General features: G+C 47.9%; 2 protein-coding genes across 2 annotated transcripts in view; one reads left to right on the forward strand and one right to left on the reverse strand.

Annotated features, from left to right (window-relative positions):
- Window positions 1–84: 84 nt before the first annotated feature.
- dlk2 (delta-like 2 homolog (Drosophila)) lies at window positions 85–8,661 on the reverse strand. Its single transcript, XM_005462240.4, has 6 exons — window positions 8,555–8,661; window positions 5,420–5,531; window positions 4,120–4,177; window positions 3,787–3,917; window positions 3,566–3,710; window positions 85–2,570 (listed from the first exon to the last, which is right to left on the reverse strand). Exons 2-6 carry the CDS (start codon window positions 5,505–5,507, stop codon window positions 1,805–1,807), a joined length of 1,188 nt encoding a protein of 395 aa, XP_005462297.1. The 5' UTR covers window positions 5,508–5,531; window positions 8,555–8,661; the 3' UTR covers window positions 85–1,804.
- A 10,192-nt stretch (window positions 8,662–18,853) lies between these two features.
- tjap1 (tight junction associated protein 1 (peripheral)) overlaps window positions 18,854–26,358 on the forward strand; it is a 28,465-nt gene continuing 20,960 nt past the window's right edge. Inside the window, 2 exon segments of the mRNA XM_019366298.2 lie at window positions 18,854–19,796; window positions 22,972–23,134. The gene's annotated coding sequence lies outside the window, so the exon portion shown is untranslated.

The following is a 26,358-nucleotide window of genomic DNA, read 5'->3' on the forward strand; positions in this document are numbered from 1 at the left end:
AGATGGAAGGAGGAGAGAGTTTTCAAAAGTCAGAGACACGAACTGATGAAACCTTCCAGTTAGTTTCAAATATTTTAATCAAATGTGTTCACATGATCGTTTAATAAATGTGACAACTGTAATGTGTGATAGTATGGTGTGGTTCTGCAGGAGGTCACGCTGAGTTTTTATCTTCGTCTGGTCTCCAGCTGGTCTCAGTTTTATCGGTCGAAGGATAAAGACGCTCAAACACTTTGTGAAGGTTCGCTCAGACCTGCAGACGCCATAGAGCAGCAGCAGCACGCAGCAACAGGACGTGACAACTGTCATTACAGAGGTTAGGGCCGCAGGGTGGCGTGGTGGTTAGCACTGTTGCCTCACAGCAAGAAGGCCTCAACTCCACCATCTCTGCTTTCTGTGTGGAGTAGGTGGGGGCTCCTCCTCCCAAACACATGCAGCTAGTGGGCTTATTTTAACTGTGATTCTAAATTGGACATAAATGTGAACGGTTCTCTGTCTCTCTGCATTAACCCGTACCCGCCTCCTGCCCTTCGCTACCTGCAATAGGCTTCACAGAGGTGGAGCCTATTGCAGGTAGCGAAGGGCTGTGGAAAGTAATGGATGGATGTAAGAGTTTTTCCTTTTTTCTACTTTTTCAATAATGGTTTTTACCATGCCCGGTTTTCAATTTTACTTCATTGTAATGACCTTCCTGTGTTACCATGGCAACATGACTGCGTAAGAAGAGCTTGAAAAGACAGCGTTAAACCTGAAGACACGTCAGTGGCTACAGATCCAGGCCGCTGACTCCTACCTGCAGGTCAACGGTTCAGTCCTGCATGTGATCCAGACTGACTCGGGGATCCTGGATCAGGACTCCTGCAGGCTCAGACGCCTCCTGGTGGAGATTCAGACTGCTGCATCAAGTATTCAGACATGAAAGATCCCAGGAGGCGTGTGGTAAAGTTCAGAAACAGCTTTAATGTCTGCGTGAGGATCTGTTCAGTGACATCAGAAGTTTCAGTCTGCGTTTGTGTCCCTGTAACGTGATGAGGTCTGACAGCGGTGTGTGTGGGCGGAGCACACATGCATGTACACCATACAATAAATAAACACGTTATATACAAATACAGTTGTGACATATTCGCACTTCACTTTGATGTGAGTAGATTTCACTGTGGTCACGTCCCATCAGGCTTCACTCAGTAACCCACGGCGACGCCAAACTTTCATTTAACGGTTTATGTTGTGCAGAAAGCTGCAGCTTTCTGAAAGCTGGCCAATCAAAGAAAGCTAAAACAGGAGGATTAATCTGAACTGTGAATCATGCAAAGCTGCTCAGTCTGAGAATAAAAAGGCGGAGCCAAGCAGCACAGATCTCCATCTGAAAACTTCTGGAAACCTCCGTCAGAACTCCGTCTGATTTTCATCCACGTTTAAATTCTGGACTTTTGTTTTGCGTCGCTCGGCGTGGCCGAGTGTGGGCTGATGATGTCAGTCAGATTCTTTTAAAGGTCAATCTACTCACAGTTAACACGATTTTATTTTCCAAGTGATTATAAGAAATGGGTTGATAAATTATTGATTTATAAAATAAAGCTTCAGTTTCTAATGACATTTTCAAAATAAAAGCCTCCACACGCTCAGTGCAGGTGGGACAAGCCCCTCTGAGCTGACTGCAGAGGTGCACCCTGGGTAATGTAGGTGGGGTTTAAACTATCCATTCAGTCGTCCTGTGACAACATGGATGATGTCACAGTTCAGGTGCTCGCTGGGAGCTGAACCTGAGGCAGGTGGAGCTGTGTCCCCGCCCCCTCCGGTCAGTCTAAATAACCTCCGTGTTGAGTTTCTTCTTTTCTGGTTCTGCTGCACTCAGAAAACTGATTTGTCTCTCCTCCTCGTCCGGCCGTGCTCGCTGGCGGCTTTTCTGTCCTCTCTGTGAAGACGATGATGATGTCACAGAGGACCAGCAATAGGTGTGTCCACAGTTCCTGCAGTGACCCTGCAGAACAAGGGCGGTGGTCAGCACCACCATGGTGAGCGTCACCCCTGCCAGCACCAGCACGATGATGAGCTGAACGTCTGACAGGCCGGCACCACTGCGCTCACTCACAGTCACTTTCAGCAGTCTGTCACCGTGACGGCTGCTGTTCCTACCGTCGCCGCTGCTAGTCGTGATTCTCTGGTTCCTCCCTCTAAGTCCTCCTCCCTCCCACCCAACCGTTGTCCAGCCGGGTTTGCCGGCATCGCTGCTTGTTGGCATCTCACAGACATCTCCAGTGAAGCCAGGCTGGCAGATGCAGTGGAAGCCGCCGGCGCGGTCAAGGCAGCGGCCCCCGTTCAGGCACGGCTGACTGGCGCAGTCGTCCAGGTTGACGGTGCAGAAGCGCCCGCTGAATCCCACAGGGCAGACGCACAAGAAGCGGTTGACACCATCCACACAGGTGGCGCCATTGGCACACGGCTTCATCAGACAGTCATCAATGTCAGTCTCACAGCGTGGCCCCGTGAATCCGGCCAGGCAGCGACACGTCAGCTCTGGCGCAAAACCGTCAGCGTCCTCACAGAGACCGCCATTTTTACACGGAGACCTGCAGGTAGAGAAGAGGAAGATAAGAAAACCAGCAGGTCTGCAGCAAACATCAATGTCTGGGTCATAAACAGGAAGTACCAGAACCTGCTGTTCCTCTACCGTCCAGCAGAGGCAGCAGTGTGTCAGCCTCCATAGACCCATGTTAAAACTTTATAGCAGAAATGAACGTGTTTACAGCCTGATACACAAACTGTTCTGGGCTCTGTAGATAACGTCCCCTCCATAACATCTGTATTAAACTTTTGTTACAGAATAAAGAGAGGAGGAAGTAGACGAGAGCAGAAGAAGAGTGTCAGGATATGCAGATGACACAGTTTTGTATGCGGGACAAGACTCTGACAGTTTATCTGGGGTTCATTTCAGGAGTCAGAGACAAATGTAACACCCACATTGTTTTGGGCTTAATGTTTGGATTATTAGGGGTGTGGCCTAGTTGACAGACAGGTGGATGGTGACACAGGCAGCTGTCCCTAAACTGGACCTCATGACCGTGTTTTAATGACATCATCAGGCCAATCATATGGCTGCTGTGAGGTTAGTGTACTAACAGAGCGTCCAGAAGGCGGAGCTCCAATTTCAGGATTTTATTTGCATGGAGCACTGATTAGCAGAAATCTGTGTCCATGTGACGCTCCGCCCTCTCATCCATAGTGCTAACTGAAACGCTCAAATCAATGATCTCACAGTGGCCATGCCCATCTGTTCTACAGTTTACGGTCTGCAGGTCGACACCAGTGTGTGCACCTGAAGCTACTTCGCTCACAGACGTGCTCTCCTCCTTTACTGCAGTAAAATCTGTCAAATGTACTGAAGTCATTTATTTTTACTGCTGCTGAAGAGTCATGTGACAATTACTAAGCTTGTTAATCAGCATAATTATTCAGCTAATTATTAAAAATAAATTCAGCGGAAAACATTCCAGGAAAAACAGGAAACACTTTGTTGTTTGATCATGTTAGTGTGCGTTCTCTGAACCATAAGACGAGCTCACACCTCCTCTGGTGACACGGGCCGGTCCTCTGCTGGCAGTTGTTGCCGTGGAAACCTTGAGGGCACAGACAGGTGAAGTCGCCGCTGTCCTGCATCACACAGGTGGCTCCGTTCTGACACGGCTGCTGCTGCGAGCACACGTTCAGGTCTGAGAGACAGCAGGAGACAGGTGAGCTCAGACGCACGGACAGAAAGATGTCGTTAATGCACAGGTGACCTCTGACCTTTGTCGCAGAAGCGCCCTCCCCACCCCGGCTCACAGGTGCACTGCCACGGCTGCTCGCAGGAACCGTGCACGCAGCCGGGCATCGGCATGCAGCGGTCGCACAGTTCCCCGTCCCAGCCAGGGTCACACCTGGAAATGGGAAGGAAGCAAAGAAGGAAGCAAGGAGACATTAGGTGGAAGGTTAGTAAAATAGATCTGTGACAGAAACACAGATCAGGTGAGTTACACCTGTGTAAAGTCCTCCTGAATAAGCCACGAGCTGACAGGCAGCCGGGACATTGATCGGGCAGTGATGGACAATTGATTGATTGATGGATTGATGGATTGTCACCTGCAGACTCTGAACTCATCACAGTGGCTGTTGGCGATGTTGCAGCTGCAGTCAGTTTCTGCAGGGTGAAAAACAGGTTACATCAGTCACACCTGCACAGATGTTTAACCAAGAGCAGCAGAGCTCTTCGTTTGTGAGGATTATGTCACTGTGACATCATCCACACATGTCACAGTGCCCCTTTAATGAGATACAAACACACAGAAGCAACAAACTGACGTTCATTACCTAAAACAAAGAAAAACTATAAAAGCAGGTGAAAGAGCCAGAAACCTGGCCTGATTGGCTGGCCAATCACAGCCAATCAACAGAGAGACTGAGGGGATGCAATCATGTGTTGAGGTGTGGCAGGTAAACAGGTGGAGTCCCTGACCTCTGCTTTAATTTAAATGGTAAATGGCCTGCATTTGTATAGCGCTTTACTTAGTCCCTAAGGACCCCAAAGCGCTTTACACTACATTCAGTCATGCACACATTCACACACAGGTGATGGCAAGCTACATTGTAGCCACAGATGCCCTGACAGAGGCGAGGCTGCCGGACACTGGCGCCACCGGGCCCTCTGACCACCACCAGTAGGCAAACATGGGGTTAGTATCTTGCCCAAGGATATTTGGCATGCAGCGTGGAGAAGCCTGGGATCGAACCACCAACCTTCTGGTTAGTGGCTGACCTGCTCTGCCACCTGAGCTACAGCCATCCCATTTTTCAGCCCTGCGTTCATTGTTGTTAATTATTCCATCTTTTTCTCTGACTGTGCGCCCATCCCCCTCATCATCATCATCGTCATCATCCTCATCGCGTTATCATCTTCTTCTTCGTCTTCATTATCTTTACCCTCAAAGTGTTTTTTATCTAGACGCCATTTTGGGAACTGCCGGGAACGGCGAGCGCGCCTCTCATAACTGTAGCAGCAGCTGAGAGTTATGTGAGACGGGTCAGACAGCAGCGAGGGGGCTCCGGCTGACAGCTGGGAGAGCCCGGATTAGTAGGAACAATGAGCCGCCGAGCACCTCGGAGCGTGCTCAGTCAGGATCCATCCATCCGGATGGATAAGATCATTTTACCTCAGACAGAAGAAACTGTGAGTGTGGATCACACCGTGTTTCCACGTTAGCATGTTTGACTGAAACACGTGACGACAGCTAGCGGCATTGGGGTTGCAATATTTGATTTTGCTCGTGTTCGTGTGCATCGTGACAAATGAAGTTTGTAGCCTCTGATCGATGGCTGAGCCTTGAAGCAGCAGTCTGCAAAGTGATTGGTGCACAGCAGGAGGAGATGTGATCATGTGACCTACCTTGACCTGTGCAGGGCGGGGAGATGATACCGTGGAGGACACAGCAGCTGAGCGCCAGCGTGGTGGCTGCGGCTCTGAGCACCCACATATCTACTGGGGCAAAGACGACGGTCTGAAACAGAGAACGGAGAGCTGGTCACGTGACCTGCGGGGTCATAAACACAGCAAAGACTCGACAAGCTGCAGGTAAATGTGAACACGCTCAGTAACCGAACAGCACAGACACACGAAACATGACAACAGACGCAAACCAAACACAAGGCTTTTATTTTTAAATCCACAAAGGAAGGACAGAGCATCAACAGACGCCAGAAGACCGATGGGTACGACTGACTGTGTGAGGTCAGGAGGTCAGGAAGGCGGGACAATCACGGAGCAGGACGCTACAGATACAGAGCAACTGGAAGCTGACCAAAGCGGACACACCATCTCCAATCCTACAAAATAAAAGTCTGAGCCAAAAAATGCAAAAAGGAAGGTGAACACGAGCCACATAGCCCAGCGCCGCGGTCACACGGCGAGAGGAAGCTGACCCCAGATCGAACACGCATTGACTCCTGGAAACTTTTCAAAGGCGTCTCTGCGGTGCGTGAAGCTGAGACGCCGCTTTTCAAACAGCACTTTGATCTGTGATGATGCCGCGGCACATCTGAGACAAGCTGTGAAGGAAAAGATGGAGAGCATCGGAAACGAGGTGCCGAAGCTCAGACAGGAAGTGCAGTGATGCTTCCTGTTTGAGGTGATGTCACTGTACTTCCACATCTCGGGATTCCTGCTGGGATCTCTCGGAGCGTTTGTGTGATTTCTGTCGTTAAGCATGGGTCAGGAGAGGAGATGTTTCCAGGAAGTGAAGCAGCATTTGAAGCTTCCCTTCAAACGCGGCGTCACTCTCTGCCCTCGCGGTGATGTCATTGTTACCTAACAGCTTCAGCTGTGACATCGCTGCACTTCCTGCCACTGAGACTTCCCGTTGCCAATGGTGACATCATCAATGGTGCTCGATGATGTCAAGGCTGCTCTGAGGTCCCTCTGAAAGTGGGCAGCTCCTCTGAGCAGCGAGCTCTTGCTGTTGGAGGGTCGTTGGTGGAGCTGAAAAGACAGACACGAACTAACCCGTCTGCAGGCACAGATCTGTGCCGAACAGTGGGCGGCGTCCACGATGTGACCGTCTCCCAGCCCTTTCCTCAGGGGTCTAGACAGGAAGTCCTCTCACTGCTGAGTCTGAAAGTCATCAGCTGACGGTCAGGAATGAGGGAGGAGCTTATCGCTCAAGTGAACATCGCGTTCATACAGAGATGGACAAAAAAGGCGCTAAAAGGACCGAGACCTGATCCCTGAGGAGCTCCACACCTGAGGAGGTGTGACCTGATGGCGGCTCGGCAGAGCGGCGCTGCCTCGGGATACAGCAGCTGATGGAGAACTCATTGTGAGCAATGTTCAGCGGTTCCGAAACATCACGGTCGAGGCTTTCTCTTTCCTCCTATTGATGTCACTTCCTGTTTTGTACAGTACGCCGGACCCCAGCACACAGAAATGAACCTCCACCCACAGCTGTCCAAGAAAGCTGGATAATTATACCACTTTCCCAGCCAAATGGAGTCAACATCTTTTGTTCACAAGATTCTTGGATTTTGGTCATGCTAGACCACCCCCAGGTAAACATGAACAATCAAATATACCACTATACCACTCCACAACTATCGCTGGAGATTCTGAAACTTGTTCTGATGCTACTTTTGGCTGGTGATATAGAACTAAATCCTGGACCTAATTCAAACATCAGTGATTTGGACTGGCTACAACTAATTAGCCTAGTTAGCCTATGGGCACAGCTATCTCTGCATTGCTTTCCACCTCAATTAACTGTGCTCCAACCACCGTCCCAGTTAGTAAGGCTACATCTGAAGCCGCCTCATTGTTCTGACACACACAACAAAACTACTGACTACACTACACACTAACTACACACTAACTACACACTAACTACACACTAACTACACACTAACTACACAAGATTTGCGCTAAACGTCTCAAATCTCTCACATCTCAGAACACCGCCGTCACTCCTAAAACTTCCCCCCGTTTCTTAACAACTAGACAACAGGAAGAAAACCAAACATTGCAGATATTTTTATCATAACTCTGGTTTTACGTGGCCGATCAACACAATTTAAAAACTGGTATAAAGTCCACACTTCTCCCGTCAGTTGTTCCGTCTGTCCTGCTCACATCTCCAATGGTTGGACACGTTGTCATTAACGTGGCTTCACTCCACATCAGCCACGCCGCTTTGCTAGCTAAAACACCGGTGTCGGCACATAAGGACGCTGTCATAGCCTGTCAACAACGTTGATTGGCTGCGTATATACGAATGTGAATCGCATTATTGGCTGGACTATAGGATAAGGTGGCATCGTTCTAATCCCATACAGGAGCAGCCAGTCACTCACTGACTAACACTACAAAACAGAATTGTTAAAGTTTTAATTTTAATTTCAATTCAGGTTAGATTTTTTTTTGTGCGCAACGCAGATTTTCTGTGCGCAGAGACCGTGCCAGCAGTGCGCAATTGCGCACGTGCGCAGCTTAGAGGGAACATTGGACGGGACCACTCGAGCTACAACCCGAGGAGACTTGTTTATACCCCACAGACGGACAGCATTTGGGCAGAACGTCCTTTCTGTCCAGGGTGGCCATCTGTGGAACAGTCTTCCTCAACTCATTAGAGAATGCTCGACATTCAATTTGTTTAAGGCACAGGTTAAAAACTGGTTATGGACAAATCAAGTGTGTGATCATGTATAAGTTGTATAGTTTTAATGTTTTATTTGGGAACAGAATGGTGTGTATGTGTAAGTTTGGTGATGGAGTTTTTATTATGAATGAATGATGAATTTTTATGAATTATTATGTCTTTTTTTTATGTTTAAGGACAACAGATGGAAATTAGCCCTTGGCTATAATCTGGTATGTTTACATTCATGTAATTTTTTTAATATTTATGTTCATTAACATGCTCTGTCCTAAATAAATAAATTAAACCTAAATTAAATTAAACCTCTGGTGTCCAGCAGAGGCGCCATCACTGTTACCTCATTAAACCTGCGTCTGGAGCTGGGTCATGTGACTTCCTACCTGCTGCCGAAGCTTTAGACTCCCTCCCCGTCCTCCTTCAGGTGCTCGTGGCTCGCTCTGAGCTGGCCTGTCTTCATGCTCGCAGCCTGTTGCTATAGCGACGGCGCCTCAGGTCGCTCTGCCCACGCGCTCGACTGGCAGGCGGGAAAGTGCGCGGGATCATTTTTCCTGAGATTACAGCGACGAGCTCAACCTCCGCACGGACAGGAACTGACATGCCAGATCAGTGTGTCTGGCATACCACAGCACACACACACACACACACACACACACAGTCTTTATCCTGCCTGTTTGCTCCAGAAAGAGAAGAATGAGGGGAGTGTGTGAGGAGAGATGGCAACAGGTGGCCAATTTAATGCTTCAGCACACACACACACACACACACACACACAGCTGACTCACTGCATCCAAGTGTTTCTGTGGAAATAAACCAGCGGTCTATGTGAGCAGCATCGACAAGGGGTGGAGACAGGGCTGCAAGGTCCCGCCCCCCACCACGCCTGAGTGTAACCACACACACCTTCAGCTTTCATCGGCGTGTGTTTGTTTTGGTGTGTTGTGGAAACTCGCCATGTGTTTTTCTACCATCGTGTTTAATAACTGGAGGGCGTGGCTAAAAGAATGAACTCGCTGACTCATCTCGCCGCACGCAGGCCGACCACCCGTCAGCCTGCGTGCGGCGAGATTATTTAGTTTAGTTTTTATTACAGCGTTTTTACGTGAATTTCATTTTAATTTTTTTATTCATTTTCCTGTTATTTTGATTTTTTAAAAATTATTTTCTTATTTGTTTTATTAACATATTAATATATGTGCGTCCATGACATCACAGACCTGTGATTGGTCAGTTTCAGAGACGTTTTGAAGTAACCTCAGCTGCCTCACTGCAGAGATATCCTAACCAATCAGGGGTGTCCATGACTGGATCCTTTCCTCTGGTAAACACTTGGCCTCAGGCTGACGACACTTCGGCGGCCATCACGTTAGAGAAAAGTGACAGTTGGCGAGAGATCGTCACACTTCCTGTTGGCGGCACAGCCAGCTTTCACACCTGTCAGCTTCTTCATCGAACCTGCAGACATCAGGCTGCAGAGATGGTGCAAAAGGACTCCAGCCATTGCACAGCTGGGGGGATTTATGGGGTGTTTACGGGGGCGAACGAGGTGAAACGTGCAGAAATGTTTCAGGAAATGAAACGATAAATGTGAGAGCGAGGTCGAGGCTGAGTGCACACAGCTGGCAGCCAGGAAGCGGATGAGGAGGAAGATCTTAGAGCATCTTTGATGTCGGCGGCTCTGACAGGTCAAACTCTAAACCTCCGGGGGGAGAACGATCTGCTAACAGGAACACTGAGAATGGTGCCTTGCTCTGAAGGTCGGAGCCGTTGCCCTGGCAACAGAGTCAGAGAATGGGGATAGGAGGGGCGGCGGGTTGCCATGGACGCAGGCAGGATGCAGATGCTGTCCCCACTGTGATGTTTCTGAGGGTATCATCAATCTGACACGGCTCGCATCACCGTGTCTTCACGCATCATAATGCCTGCTGCTGGGGTCAAAGGTCAAACAGCCTCTCAGAGCTGCAACATTTCACCGCAGACTCTGCTCGCTACCGTGAGGCTGCGTTTAACTGAATCTAACTGGACAAGACCAATCACAGAACATCTTCAGATACAAACCACTCATCGATCCATCCATCCATCATCATCATCATCCATCCTTCCATCTGTCATCCACCCATGCATCATCCATCCTTCCATCTGTCATCCACCCATGCATCCATCCATCCATCCATGCATCATCCATCCATCCATCCATCCATCCACCCACCCACCCACCCACCAACTATCCATCCATCCATCCATCCATCTATCCATCCACCTACCCACCCACCAACTATCCATGCATCTATCCATCCATCTATCCATCCATCCATTCATCATCATCCATCCATCCATCATCTACCCATCCATTCTTCAATCTATGCTTCAAGCCATCCGTCCATCCATCACCCAGCCATCATCATCCATCCATCATCCACCCATCCATAATCCATCCTTCCATTCTTCAATCTATGCTTCAAGCCATCTGTCCATCCATCACCCAGCATCATCATCATTCGTCCATCTGTCCATCTGTCCATCCGTCCATCCATCCATCCATCCATCCATCCATCCATTCATCTGTGGCGTGGGTGTGACCACGCCACCCCTCTGGCCGGCTGCAGAGGAGGGGTGACGCACTGAGCTCCCGGGGCGGCACAGGGGCGGGGTGAACAGGTGTACTGGGATGTAAATGTGATTGTGACTCTTTATATGTTCACATTGACAGTCGGAGGGGAGGAGAGCGGATGTGAGAGCGGAGCGGGAGTGTCTGTGTCCCATTGTAAAACCACAGTAAAACTGAATGTCAAAATAAAGAAGCGCTGTCACCACGTCCGTGTCTTGTACGTGTGTAAAGGGTCTAACTTCATACCATCCATCACCCAGCCATCATCATCATCCATCCATCCATCATCCATCCATCCATAATAGCGGTTTCCATTAATGTGACTGTATGCAGTGAGCTACTGAGCTACTTTGTTAACCAAAATGCGAGATGTGAAAACATCACTGCAGCTCTGTAGAGTTTTACAGATAATTATGACTGGGGTCAAAGTTCACATGAGCAGGAGTTCTCCCTGTCCAGTTCCAGTTCTGTGTTTAACCTGCATCGGCTCATTTTAGGCTAACCATTTTAGGCTAACCTAAAACCTCTATTTAACCTCTATTTAGACTGCTTTAGAGGCGCTCAGTAACAGCTTAATGAGTTTGACAGAATGATAACACTGAAAACACAGCATCACTTTCACAGGTTTACAGAAACATTCAGATTCGCAGTCTAGTGTGAAATCCGAGCTTGAAACAAACCACAAGATGATAAAACAACAAAACTGAAACTCATCCTCACATTCAGTCACACAGGAGGTGAAAGGGTAAAACCTTCAATAACTTCAAGAACACAGCACCAACCAATGGAACCATGACGTATAATGACTGCCAACCGTCTGTGCAACGCCAGCTGTTCCTGATGAAGGTGAATATTTTCTTTCCTCTTAAAGCAGAGAGCTGAGGGACCATTAAACCTCACTGTAAAACTGCCCTGAACAGCATTTAACTCAGCTGCTGCAGGTCCTGATCCACCTGATGGTTCCACATGTCAGGAAGAGCCACACACCACACCTGCCTAATCTGGCCTGGACACTTGCTGCAGCTGGATCTAGAGATGGCTCTATAAGTAACGACCAGCTTGAAGGCCTGTGGTACATAGCTGATTATTAGAGATAGGTTGATCATATTTAAGATTGAAGCATTAATTATTGGCAGGACTTCTTTGAGCAGTTTTGTAGGAATGGGGTCTAAAAGACACGTTGATGGTTTGGAGGAAGTAATTATTGAAGTTAACTCAGAAAGATCAATTGGAGAAAAAGAGTCTAACTTAACATCAATGGTACTGAAAGTAGCTGTAGATAATATTACATCTGTGGGATGATTATTGGTAATTTTTTCTCTAATGATAAAAATTTTATTTGTGAAGAAGTTCATGAAGTCATTACTAGTTAACGTTAAAGGGATTGTTGGCTCAGTAGAGCTCTGACTGTTTGTCAGCCTGGCTACAGTGCTGAAGAGAAACCTGGGGTTGTTCTTATTTTCTTCAATCAGTGATGAATAGTAAGATGTTCTGGCTTTGCGGAGGGCTTTCTTATAAAGCAGCAAACTATTTCTCCAGGCTAAATGATGATCCTCTAAATTTGTGACACGCCATTTCCTCTCCAGCTTACGAGTTATCTGCTTTAGGCTACGTGTTTGAGAATTATACCACGGAGTCAGGGACTTCGGATTTGAGGCCTTAGTTTTCACAGGAGCTACAGTATCCAGAGTCGTACGTAGTGAGGAGGTAAAATTATTAACAAGATGATCGACCTCTGTTGGAGTAGCGTTCAGGTAGCTGCTCTGCTCTATGTTGGTACAGGGCATTGAAGATGATAACAGTGGGTGGATTATATTCTTAAACTTAGTTACAGCACTTTCAGAAAGACATCTACTGTGATAAAGTCTACTCTCCACTGCTGTGTAATCAATTATTGTAAATGTAAATGTTATCAGGAAATGATCAGACAGCAGAGGGTTTTCAGGATGTTCAGTTTCTATGCCATATGTTAAAACAAGATCTAGAGTGTGATTAAAGTGGTGGGTGGGTTCTTTTACATTTTGACAGAAGCCAGTTATGCCTGAATTCCTGCTGTAGCGCTCTAAATGGCAGAGCCTGTTTTAGATATATGGGCTTCCCTCACAGACACATCACGTCGTCCACCTTCATGTTCTTGTTGTTCAGGTTATTATGGTTCTTAGCCTCCCTTCATATGCACAGGCCTGAGGACAGACCTGGGTGGCTCGGGACTGGAACTGTAGCTGAGCCTTCAGTATTCAAAAGAATGACTGCCTGAAACCTGATTTCTCTCCGATGACCAGCAGGGGGTGACTCCTCTGATCTGAACGTATGGAAGTCTGAGAGCAAATGAACGCCCTGCTCAGTGCACGGGCTCAGTCTCTGGTTGCAGGTTTGACTGAATGAAACATGGGCTCCACTTTGGAACCAAAGGTTATCACTGAATGGACTCTTAGGCAGGTTTACATTTACTTCCTGTCATGTGACTCGTGTTCCTTTGGTGGATGTTCATGGTAAACAGGACAGTTTGTGCTCAGTCATCCACATCCACAGCTCAGGCTCTAAACACTCACTTTATCAGTTTTTTTCTGCTCTGGGATCTGTATGATGTCACAGAGAGAGGATGGTAGTCCCACCCACTTGCTGGCAGCAAATCAGAAGAAAGCTAGCTAAGAAAAAGGGAGGAGCCCATTGGTATAAGACAAAGAAGGCTCATTATGAGCTGTGAATCAAGCACAGCTGCTCTGAGTGAGAGAACAAAAATAAGGAGCTGGAAACAAACAGCGCCACGTCATGCTTTACATTTTAGGAAATAAAACACGAAATTACCGATTGTTCTGTAGAGGTCAGAGGTAGAGCTGACGCTGTAGTCCATTAAACCACCACAGAACAAGAGAAGCTTTTTTGTTTGGTATTTAATTGTAAGCTTTTGGGTCAATGTCTCCTCAGTCCCAGTGATCCTTACAGTCACATGATCTTTACGTCATGTTTGTTCCTGACTCTGTTTCACTCTTTGAATTTACCCAGTGGAACACAAGGAGAAACCTTTACTACGCTTCAGTGTTTCTGGGTTTTGTCACCTTCTGACACGCGACACAGACGTCTTAAAAATAACTGCGAGCCAAAGAAAACATCCAGCAGCCCCCACCAATCAGAGATGTCAGGAAGTCTGTACCTGCTGCACTGCAAAGTTTAGAAAGCGCAGCCTGGAAACCAGAGCCAGAGCGTGATCTGCGATCTGATCTGCGATCTGAGGCTCAGGAACTCTGGACTACGCAGCAGCAGTGCTCAGTGACAGCTCTGAGCTGTTAGGGTGCTTACCTCGAGCTGGCAGCTTCCTCCTCGCTGATCCCCTGTCACAAACCAACTTGGTACTCAGCTGCCGTCCACGCCGTGTCTCCAACACACACTCGGACACGCACACACAAAAACACTGTGGGACACACACTGCGCCGTCGTTCAGAGTGTGTGTGTTTGAAGCTGCAGACGAACGACGGGGAGGCGCTGCTCCGGTCGTCCTCCCCTCCTCAGTAAACACTCCCCCTCTGCAGGGTACGACCCCGACACAGCCCCCTCTGTGTGTGTGTGTGTGGAGGAGGGGCTGTGTGCTGTTACATGTGATCACAGCAGGTTTACTCACCTGGAGCAGGGCTCTCAGGTGTAATGGGTGCTGATTGGGCGATTATGCTCGGAGCTGAACACACTCCTCTAAGCTTCAGCTTCATTTTCTTCACACTGACTTTAAACAGGAAAACCAGCAAAAACCACGAATATGATATTAAACATGTGACTACTTTTCCTGAAAATGTCCCAACAAACCGCCGGCTCACCTGACTGAGGAGGCAGGTCGAGCCTGTGGCGTTGTCACGGCTCATCTCTTTTACTCCCGCCACAATTCACAGAAACGTTCATGAGGACTTATGAAAGGTTTCTATAATAAAGTCTGAGTGACGGATCAGGTGACAGCGCTCTGACCACCTGCGCAGTCTGCAGGTAAACATTTACAGCATCACGCTGGCTAGCCTCTGTGCTACGGGAACTTCCTGTGGCAAACCCAGCCGCCACGCGAGGCTTCACGGTAGTAAAGGCAAACTTATTACTGAAGTCGCTGCTGTGGAGAAGCAGGTATGAATACACTCAGTGCGGAGACTCCCACAAACAGCTGGATGCAACGATGAGCCTGTAAGTCAGAGCACTGTCTGCAGGGGGCAGCAGGACGCCCCTGTGTTTGTGTGGCAGGGATTAATGCACAATGTGTGTGTGGCTCACAGTTTGTGTAACTGGAGGTGGCGGAAAAACACTCACACTCAACACATATTTCGCCTGCAGCAAGTTGTGGTCCTCCTGGAGTCTCCTCCCCCTCTCCTCCTCCCAGTGTTTGTTCAGGCCTCCCTCCTCTATCTGATCCTCCTCTCGTCTGTTATGTCTCTGCACCTCAGCTCCCAGCAGGCCGAGCGCCGTCTGCGTTTGTTACTGAATCAGATCCGCCTTCAGATCGGGTGCCGCCTCACGTCCCGGCAGGCTCGGACTCGCCTTGCCTGGAACACCGTGGTGCTTTTAAATGTTTTAAAGAGACTCTGAGGTAACGACAAGCTCTCAGAGGAGAAGCTTCACTTTGACCCTGAAGCTGTGAAACAGCTCCACTTTGCACAAATCAGACCTTTCTTTATTCAGCAGACTGAACAGCGCCTGAGGAGGTTCCTCAGACTGTTCCACAGTTTGACCTTTGACCTTTGTTTGGAACCTCCCAACAGTTCAAACTGGTTCTGGTGTCAGATCGGTTTGGTTAAACTGCTCAACACTGCAGATATCCACAAAACCAGATTATTACCTGCTCCAGGTGTCACAGTTTCATCTCTGAGCATGAACACCAACACCAGGCTGAACCTTTACCCAGAATGCACTTTGTCGACTTTCCCACAGTGAAAATGGGGAAACAGATGAAAGTGGGCAGTGTGTGAGGGATCATCACCCTGAAGCTCAGAGAGCAGGAACCTGGTTCAGAGTCAGACTGAGGCCCGGGCGGTGGGACTAAAGCTGATCTGGGCTCAGCTTTGATGGCTCCGGTTTGGAGCCGAGCAGGCGTACGGGGAGGGGGTGTGACACTTTCACAGATATTTTTGTCCGATGATGGTTTGGTCCTGCTCAGGTGATGAACCAGGTGTTCCTGGGGTGGACAGGGAACTCGGGCCATGCTCACGGGACAAAGTGTCGCTGTTGTGAGAAGGTCCTCGGCCCTCTCAGAGGGCTCCTCTGGACCTGATCTTTAACGATCTGCAGGATCTGTGTGGCTGGAACATGTCGCAGATTTAAGGGTGGAGGACGAGGCTATGACGCCTGCTTCCTCCATCCTCAGCAGCATGTATCTATCGATCAATAATCAATACCTGCTGGTTACTTGACTTCAGCTTAGCTGTAACTCGATCCTCCCATGACGGTATCTGGATCTGAGCGTGTGCTGAGGTTTGGCCTGCGGTGGGTAGTGGGTCATTATAGGTAGCAGTGGTGTTGAGGGGTTGATGATGGTGTAACCTGTAGCTGGGGCAGTTGGGAGATTCCCGTGTTGGAGTCACAGCGAAGCTCTGTTTACCCTGGGGGGGGTTCAGCCTTGACCCCTGCATCACCGCAGCAGCTGAGGAAGCCTCGCGCACATATACCCACTCTCAGGGTGATTAATAACCAATGTGTGTCACCTCTGACCCCAACATGCAGCCGTTTCAGCCTGAGAGCAAACACCGACATGCTTGGGAGGTGTGAGGTTTCACTGAGAATCTCTGCGTCTCTGAAGGGCCACAGCAGTTTGTGTTTAACCCTGTGAGGCTGTTATCAGTGATGATCCCTGACCTCTGACCCCTGAGCTTGGAGAGAAGCACTAAACAGTGTTTGATGTTTATCAGAATGACTTTTGCCTGACTGCTGAGACAAGAACAAGTTTTAACCTAAAGAAATCTTGTGAGTGGGTTACAGTCCTCAGTGACGGTTACTGAGACCAGCAGGCCCAGTTCTGCTCTGGTTCTGGTTTTAGAGAAACTGCCTGAGCCTCGGCGTGTCCGTGTCCTTCCTGTCCTGCTGTGATGGTGTCTGAGTCTAATCCCTGACTGTAGTCTAAAATAATCCCGGCTCCTCTTCATGCAGTCTTCCTCCTGCCGGCTGGTCCCTGAGGTCAGAGAGATGCGAACAGCTGCCGGGACTCAAACCACCGACGTGTTCTTCATTCCTCTCATTCCTCCCATAGCCATTGTGCCCCCAGGGGGGAGGGGTGGATGGTGTGTGTGTGTGTGTGTGTGTGTGTGTGTGTGGGGGGGGGCATTGTTGTGGAACAGCTGGACATTGTCTTCTTCTTTCTGGGCGGCGAAGACTTGATGAGCTCGGCGGCTGCTGTGTGCACGCCATCATGTGACCTGATATTTTCCTGCAGATCATCACTTTACACACACACAGTTGTGTTTTCATATCCTTCTGGGGACATCTAATTAACATAATGCCTTTCCCAACCCCAACCCTTAGCCTAAACCTAACCGTGACCTAACTGTAACATTTTCAAAAATGCCTTCAAACTCCTGGGGACGGGTCTAAACATAATACACACACACACACACACACACATACACACAGGTGGATGAAAGTTTAATGACCTGCGGGAGGAAGTGGGACACTGCAGAGGGGACAAGATGACGGTGAAGCGACATGTCACGTCATGCTGCCACACTGCAGGGAAGCGAGTGCCCTCAGTCCTGACTGCAGGTGCCGACAGACGAACAAAGACACCAAAACTGTAACCGCCTGCTTCACGCCGTCCAAACTGATCTGCAGAATAATCATCACAGAAGAAGAACAATCAAACATCTGTAAATAATAAACAGTTGACTGACAGCTGAGGTTGCCTAGCGACAGCATCCCAGCCTCTCCTTAGTGACTGTGTCCTCTGTCAGGGGCTCGTTAGCATCACTGGTATCCAAATAGCTGAGTCTGAGCCCCGCCCCCTCTGTCTCACCTGTGTCAGCCTGTTCTCCCAGGTTCTGCAGTTTGGGGCCTGAGCTCAGAGATCATTAGGGTTCCTCAGGTGTTCTAACCTGGACACTGAAAGCAGACCACACATTTCAAATCTTTATTTTTATGCTCTGTGGCACCATATTAACCCCTCTGCTGCTTCAGCTCTCGGATTATTTTACTGTTACAGTTTTATGTTCCTTATAGATTTTATCATCATTGTCACTATGTGACTGAAGCAGGCAGTGCTCACAGGAATCGTTTAGTGCAGCTGAAGAGTCACATGTCAGCCTGCTCAGAGCTGAAACGGGGACGTTTGATAACCACCATCTTTGAAAGAAAGCCTGGATAAGTTGGTCACTTATGTTTGGCTTTCCTCATTGAACACATGCAGTGTCTGCCTCACAGACTGATGAATCTGATCATGTAAGCCAGCGGTCTCAAACTCACCGCTCGGGGGACACTGGCGGTCAACCTCACCCCTACTTGCACCCCATATATAGATGTGAAGAAATAAAATGCAGTTTATCCCTTGATTTTTTGTTTGGGAGGATTTGTTTGTTGTTGAGTTCAATGTTACAATAGTTCTTTAAAAAGCCAAAAATGATTTAATATGAAGACAACATGAGCTGAGAGCACAAACATGCTGAGGCTGTTAGTTCAGTCAGAGAGTCACAAACTCATGTCTGCACTTTGGTTTTGTGAAACACGAACACAATGACAGCAGAAGTGCTGCCACGTGTCTGCACAGACAGAACCATGTTTATTTGGTCGTTCAATCAAAGGCTTCGGTTAGTTACAATCTGCGTTCACATTTGTAGTTTTGTTTTTTCTTTACAATATTTGATATTTGAAAAACAAACATTTTCAGAAATATATGTGGGTGGTTTCTTGTTTGTTTTTTGTACTACTTGAACACTAAAGTGGCTGTCCAATGAGACGACAGTGCCAGCAGCGGCTCATTTCAGTTTGACACCCCTGATGTAAGCGTTAGAGGAGCCAGGTAAGCAGAAATCTCCTGGATATGACAAAAGGGCTCTGATTGGTCACTTTTCATCAAACAGAATAACCAGGAAGTTAAACGTTTCATCTCTCCTGAACTTACCTGAATGAACTCTGTTCTATGGGCGTGACCTCAGGTGAAAGGCAGACAGTTCAGGTAGGAAGATCCAGAAACACCTGGAAGGTAGAGAGGAACAGGTAGACCATCGGCACATGTGCACGGGGTTTACTGGGTCAGCTGTGAGCGGCTGATTACAGCTACAGTCTCACACACCAACACAGGCCCTGATCCCACCTTTTACCGGAGTACTTTTAAACACAGGTATCTGTACTTCTACTTAAGTAAAGAAAGTCTCCGCGCTGAGCGGCTCGCCGCCCGCCTGTCTGTAGGTGTGAGGAGGTTCATCAGGGGTAGATGAAACAAACAGCACGGTCCACATACTTCTGCACAACTTGAAACTTCTTCTTCTCTGGTTTAATTGTTGTTTTCACGCTGTGACGTCACGTCAGAGCAGCCGCAGCGTTGAAAAAGCTCAGTCCTTCATTCTGAGCTCTCATCATCAGCATGATGTTCAGCTCCCAGCTGATTTAGGCCCTCCTCTCCAGGTTTGGGGCTGAAGGTGACGTGCGTCACTCGGATCACCTTCCAGGTAGCCTCGTCACCTGCTTCTCCTTCTGCTGCCTCGTCACTGTGACGTCAGCACGCAGGACGTGAGGGGGCTTTAAAGGAGGAGGGGGGTGGGCCGGGATTCCTGAGGATTACCCGTCATGCCCCGCGGGTAAAGATGGCGACAGCTGAGCAGGGCAGCGGATCAACTTTCTTGGAGCGGCTATGAGCGGATTTCCTGCCGCGGACGGAGCGTCTTAGCCGGCCTCAGCCCGCCCCACTGCTCGGAGCTCCAGCGCGGTCCTCGGCGCTGCTGTCCGGCATCGGATCGGTCCGGAGCCCCCTCCCTCGGCTCTCCTGCTCCTCCGGAGGAGCGGAGCGGAGCTCGGACAAAGTTTCCTCTCCTCCCCGGGACCGAGCGGCGCGGACCGGGCCTCAGGTAAGTTCGCGGCGGGGCGGGGTGGGGTTGTCCTTGGTGTAAGTCTCCGCGACGAGTCGCGCGGCTCGCGGAGCGCGGAACTGGGCCACGATGGGCTGCGTCGGTTTGACGGCCTGCTGGGGGGGGGGGTGTCGGTCGTGTTTGTGCCTGTCAGACAGAGCCGAGGGCGCACAGCCCCGCACCCGCAGCAGCTAATCACAGGACGAGCAGGACGACACACCAACCGGGGGCCCCAGGCCCTCAGCGAGGCCCCCGGCTGTTTCAACAACTTTATTGATGCTCAGCAGGAAATGTCAAAATAAAAGCCTGTCAATATTCGATCAAAAGTTTAATCAGAGCATTATAGAAGACATGACGACGATAAAAAGAACGAATCCTGATTTTAAAAGTTCAGCAGAGACTTCTGAGCCGGCGATGGCAGTAAACACAAAACGTCTCCGCTGTTCAAACACGTCATTCGTCTTTCACTGATCTGGGCTCAGTTGCAAGACAAAGCTAGCATTAGTAAGCAAACCGGCTTCAGTGAGTTGGCATGTAACAGCCAGAGGTGGGAGTCACCGCACGACTCGACGTTAGCGCGATACCTCGCCCACGACTCGACGTTAGCGCGATACCTCGCCCACGACTCGACGTTAGCGCGATACCTCGCCCACGACTCGACGTTAGCGCGATACCTCGCCCACGACTCGACGTTGTTGTGTCGAATTGAATCGCGTTTTTTCAACTGCAGGTTATCAAAGTTCATCTTTGTCGATTTCTGTTTGATCTGTTTGAACACATCCCAGAATTTTTCGCATTCTCGGCTTGATGCGTACTTTGAATTGGAACAGTACTTGGTCTCCGACTGATGACGTATCACGAGTACACGAGAATGCAAGTACGCACAAGTACGCATATTGAGACAGGCCCATAATCTAACCAACGTTACATTTATTGCATTAATATGTGAGATGTTTAAATTTTAAATACTGAGGGGACAGTAACCACGGAAACAGCAGAGGCAAAAACAACACATGCAGTGGAAGCAGAGAAGTTATGTGTAATAATGAGAAATGACAGGAATTGTATCAATTACATGAAAAGAGGGAGGTGCACAACATCATGGAGGGTCAGGAGCTGAACGCCAGCCTGTGTCACACAACCGATGCCTGATGATGCTGAAACTGCTGCACCTTTAGACAAACATCCAGTGTTCAGCTTCGCTGTATTTCCATTTCGAGTCGCCTCAAAGACACAGACAGTGCGTATAAGTATATAGAAGAGAGATACTACTGGCTCCACTACATTTGTCTGACTGTGTCAGGTTAAAATAAATTCACAACCTGTGATCAGCTGCATGTTTCTGATAAAACAGTGACACGACATGACTCTAAGGCGGAGCTTTACACGGGCTCATTTTTCATCCCCAAACAGAAAGTAAGCACTTCTAGTTGAGTTTCTTGATTACAATCAGGAATTAAAGCTGATTTTTATACACATTTACGTATAAATGATTGGCGTTCCTCGTTTGTATAGTTACTTTTTTTTTAGGAGTGCCATCACCAGATACTAATCTGATATACTTTTTATTGTTGGTCAGCATTCGTCAGACGGCCTTCAGCCGGTTTATCCGTTTCTAAACCAGGGGAATCTGGTTTCATCCGTGAAGCCATCAGTAGCATCATTCCTAATAGATGTATCAGTTTCTCATGTATTCCATTATCCGAGCGTATGACCGGCATATAAAGTAACGACTGTAACACTGCATCAATTCCCAGCATCCTGTTTTTGAACACGTTTCCAGAAATGAAGTAATGGAGGACAAAATATATTTGTCAACTTCCTGATCTGCCCCCGACCACAACAATGCAAACGCGTGACATCAATGATGTGACGGCGTACATCAGCCTGCCTCTCGATATATAAAGCATATAAACACGTGCAGCAACAATTTGGCACAAACACATCACGACCGTGTCCTGACCTTTATTTTCAGGTACAGTCTGATGCTCAGTAACTATGCTCTTTATACTTTTGACTTGAAGGACATCTCCTCCGTTGCTCGACACTGCGTGTATAGAGCAGGTAGTGCAACAATAGAAAAATAGTTGCGTGACGACACTGTGTAGCGTTTGTCTAGGGTGTTGATCATTTTCCTAAATCCCTCGTTTTGCACAGTGTTGATGGGAGCCATATCTTTGGTCAGGTGATAAGTAATATCCTCCGTAATTTCTTTGTGCCTGCGGGAGTTCGACGTGTATAGGGAAGCGCTGTATAAGGTTCCCGTTATTGATGTTTGGCTGGTTGATCAGGACGGATTTTCTCCTGTCACTTTCTCGTGTTCTCCGTTGTTTTTTTCCTGCCAATTTGAGCATCACAGGCACAGCTTCTGTATCACGTGGTATAAGGCTCCGCCCTTGTCATTTGTTGAGCAGGAAGAGTGAGCGCTTGTTTTCATGCAGATTACGTCCCGGATCAAAATGCGGTACAATCGTCGTCGTCTTTTTTTTTTTTTTTTTTTTTTTTTTTTTTAAATCGTTGTCATTTGGAAATGAGATCGCACATAAGTATGAATTGAGATTGCGATTTTCTAACGATTAATCGTGCAGCCCTATCACTCGACCAATAACACAGCTGCTGGGAGGTCACTGTACTAACAGACCGTCCAAGAGGGCGGAGCTCCCATTTGGGTGCACGCTGAAATTCTGGGATTTTGATTGGTTGCTGCTGATGGTCTGATGATGCTCCACCATCTTGTCCAAATATGGTCATTCCTAGAAACGAAAAGCAACGTGGAGGCAGGTGGCGTGTTGGTCGTAGCTATGGTGAAGGAAGGTGTCGACACAGCGCCAATGAGTCGCTGCAGGCTCAGAAAAACATTGTCTGTCGGCTGGAATGGAAACAGGAAATAGAACAATGGTGGTTTCCTGCTCCTACACAGTTACTGCAAGCTGATTGGCTTACAGTTCAGTGTGTGCTCACCTGAGGCTGCGGGGTGGTTCTCAGCGAGTTTTAAACTTTCCTCACAGCCTCAGACACCTGAAGGCACTGCTGTGGGGACCTCTGGGTGAGTCTGGCTAGAAGTAATCTGATTACAGCATGAGACACAGGAAGTGAAACTATCCACCCCCCCTTTGAGCCCCCTGCTGTGAGGTCTCATACACTGAGGTTATGGCTCTGGCATGTGTTCATGCAGGTAGTGAGGGAGACTGAGGGAGGGAGATTCGTGTTGTTGTTGAAGTGGAGGAGGCGGAGCTGACGGTTGACTGAGACACCATCTGTCCTCACTGCGTCACGAGGAGAATTGGACATGCTCCGCCGCTCGCAGGACACATGAGCCACAGAGCTCACCTGCTCAGGTAGGGGTGTGTGTGTGTGTGTGTGTGTGTGTTTTCATGTTGAGGTAAGTCACATTCAAATCAGTCAGCTGATATCAGCTCTCAGGTGGAAAGGTGACTGCTGCTCGGCTCTGATAGGACGCCTCGGGTATCATCATTAGCTGTGAGATGGCCGAGCTCTCGGGTTTCAGATGATTTCATTCTGTGTGATAAATCAAACGCACCCTCTGCTTCTTGGTGCCAAGGTCAGGGCCAGGATCCCTGCATAGGAAGTTTCGGTGACCTTTGTCCCCTCATAGGGTCTTGGCATTCCCTCCGTTTGTCTAAAGCTAATCTCATAGCACCGTCACAGGCCGTCATGCACTCGTTGCTGTTTGCTGTGATGTGACGCTTTGTGGTAGAGTATCACTTCCTGTTCCTGCTCAAACACAGTGGTGTTTCTGAGTAGCTTTTCTGCTTAGCAATTTAATTTAAATCTTTTGATACATTCCTTTTTCATAGTATAATCTTAACGTGCTTCATCTGAATCACCCTTTCTGTGTGCTCACTACCTAATTTATAGCCAAAGTATTCACTCACTGTCTCTTTACTGTTTCGCTAGCTTAGCTTAGCTCGTAGCCGACTCGTTAGCACCATGGCTACTTCACCTGTCCCTCCTGCACTTTCCTGCTCATTGTGTCAGATGTTTAGTTACTCCTCGGCCTCCTTTAGCAGTAATGATACCTGTAACAAATGTAGCATATTTGCAGCTCTGGAGGCCAGGATTACTGAATTGGAGACTCAGCTTCGCACCCTTCATTCACCCGTAGCTAGCCAGGCCCCTGTAGCTGGTGCAGCCGAAGATAGCGTAGGCCCCGCTAGCTGTTCCCCGGCAGACCCCAAGCAGCTGGGGAAAGAGGGCGGCTGGGTGACGGTGAGGAGGAAGCATAGTCTTAAACTGAAGCCCCAGGTACACCACCAACCTGTTCATGTGTCTAACCGTTTTTCCCCACTCGGCGACACACCCGCCGGGGGTCAAACTCTGGTAATTGGTGATTCTGTTCTCAGACATGTGAAGCTAGAGACACCGGCAACCATAGTCAATTGTCTTCCAGGGGCCAGAGCAGGCGACATTGAAGGAAATTTAAAACTGCTGGCTAAGGGTAAACGTAAATACAGTAAGATCATAATTCACGTCGGCAGTAATGACACCCGGTTACGCCAATCGGAGGTCACTAAAATCAATATTGAATCGGTGTGTAACTTTGCTAAAACAATGTCGGACTCTAGTTTTCTCTGGTCCCCTCCCCAATCAGACCAGGAGTGACATGTTTAGCCGCATGTTCTCCTTAAATTGCTGGCTGTCTGAGTGGTGTCCCAGAAACGATGTGGGCTTCATAGATAATTGGCAAACCTTCTGGAGGAAACCTGGTCTTGTTAGGAGAGACGGCATCCATCCCACTTTGGATGGAGCAGCTCTCATTTCTAGAAATATGGACCAATTTATTAAACCCCCCCAAAATATGACTATCCAGAGTTGGGACCAGGAAGCAGAGTTGCAGTCTTACACGCCTCTCTGCAGCTTCTCTCCTCCTGCTACCCCCCCAAAAACCCATCTCCATTGAGACTGTGTCAGCTCCCAAAAAGACAAAAAACAAACCAAAAACCAGCAATAAACAACTTAAACATAAAAAATCACAAAGAAAGAACAATACAGTATCCACATCTGAACCAAAGGATAAAACAGTGAAATGTGGATTATTAAATATTAGGTCTCTCTCCTCCAAGTCTCTGTTAGTACATGACTTAATAATTGATCAACAAATCGATTTACTCTGCCTTACAGAAACCTAGTTGCAGCAGGATGATTATGTTAGTTTAAATGAATCAACACCCCCGAGTCATTCTAACTACCAGAAACCTCGAAGCACAGGCCGAGGGGCGGTGTGGCAGCAATTTTTCACACCAGTCTATTAATTAACGAAAGACCAAGACAGACTTTTAATTCATTTGAAAGCCTGATGCTTAGCCTCGTCCACCCCAGCTGTAAAACTCAGAAACCAGTCTTACTTGTTATCATCTATCGTCCACCTGGGCCTTACACAGAGTTTCTCTCTGATTTCTCAGACTTTTTATCTGATTTAGTGCTCAGCTCAGATAAAATAATTATTGTGGGTGATTTTAACATCCATGTAGATGCTAAAAATGACAGCCTCAACATGGCATTTAATCTGTTATTAGACTCAATTGGCTTCTCTCAAAATGTAAAAGAACCCACCCACCACTTTAATCACACTCTAGATCTTGTTTTAACATATGGCATAGAAACTGAACATTTAAGTGTTTCCTGAAAACCCTCTGCTGTCTGATCATTTCCTGATAACATTTACATTTACAATAATTGATTACACAGCAGTGGAGAGTAGACTTTATCACAGTAGATGTCTTTCTGAAAGTGCTGTAACTAAGTTTAAGAATATAATCCACCCACTGTTATCATCTTCAATGCCCTGTACCAACATAGAGCAGAGCAGCTACCTGAACGCTACTCCAACAGAGGTCGATTATCTTGTTAATAATTTTACCTCCTCACTACGTACGACTCTGGATACTGTAGCTCCTGTGAAAACTAAGGCCTCAAATCCGAAGTCCCTGACTCTGTGGTATAATTCTCAAACACGTAGCCTAAAGCAGATGACTCGTAAGCTGGAGAGGAAATGGCGTGTCACAAATTTAGAGGATCATCATTTAGCCTGGAGAAATAGTTTGCTACTTTATAAGAAAGCCCTCCGCAAAGCCAGAACATCTTACTATTCATCACTGATTGAAGAAAATAAGAACAACCCCAGGTTTCTCTTCAGCACTGTAGCCAGGTTGACAAACAGTCAGAGCTCTACTGAGCCAACCATCCCTTTAACGTTAACTAGTAATGACTTCATGAACTTCTTCACAAATAACATTTTTATCATTAGAGAAAAAATTACCAATAATCATCCCACAGATGTAATATTATCTACAGCTACTTTTAGTACCATCGATGTTAAGTTAGACTCTTTTTCTCCAATTGATCTTTCTGAGTTAACTTCAATAATTACTTCCTCCAAACCATCAACGTGTCTTTTAGACCCCATTCCTACAAAACTGCTCAAAGAAGTCCTGCCATTAATTAATGCTTCGATCTTAAATATGATCAACCTATCTCTAATAATCGGCTATGTACCACAGGCCTTCAAGGTGGCTGTAGTTAAACCTTTACTTAAAAAGCA

Source organism: Oreochromis niloticus, linkage group LG13, assembly GCF_001858045.2.
Source record: "Oreochromis niloticus isolate F11D_XX linkage group LG13, O_niloticus_UMD_NMBU, whole genome shotgun sequence".
NCBI lineage: Eukaryota > Metazoa > Chordata > Actinopteri > Cichliformes > Cichlidae > Oreochromis > Oreochromis niloticus.

Coding starts and splice junctions, on each gene's coding strand:
- dlk2 (XM_005462240.4), bottom strand. CDS start 5,507: ATGTGGGTGCTCAGAGCCGCAGCCACCACGCTGGCGCTCAGCTGCTGT. Junction 4,178..5,419: donor CCCGCCCTGCACAGGTCAAG/GTAGGTCACATG, acceptor TTCACCCTGCAG/AAACTGACTGCAGCTGCAAC. Junction 2,571..3,565: donor GGCCCGTGTCACCAGAGGAG/GTGTGAGCTCGT, acceptor CTCTACCTGCAG/GTCTCCGTGTAAAAATGGCG.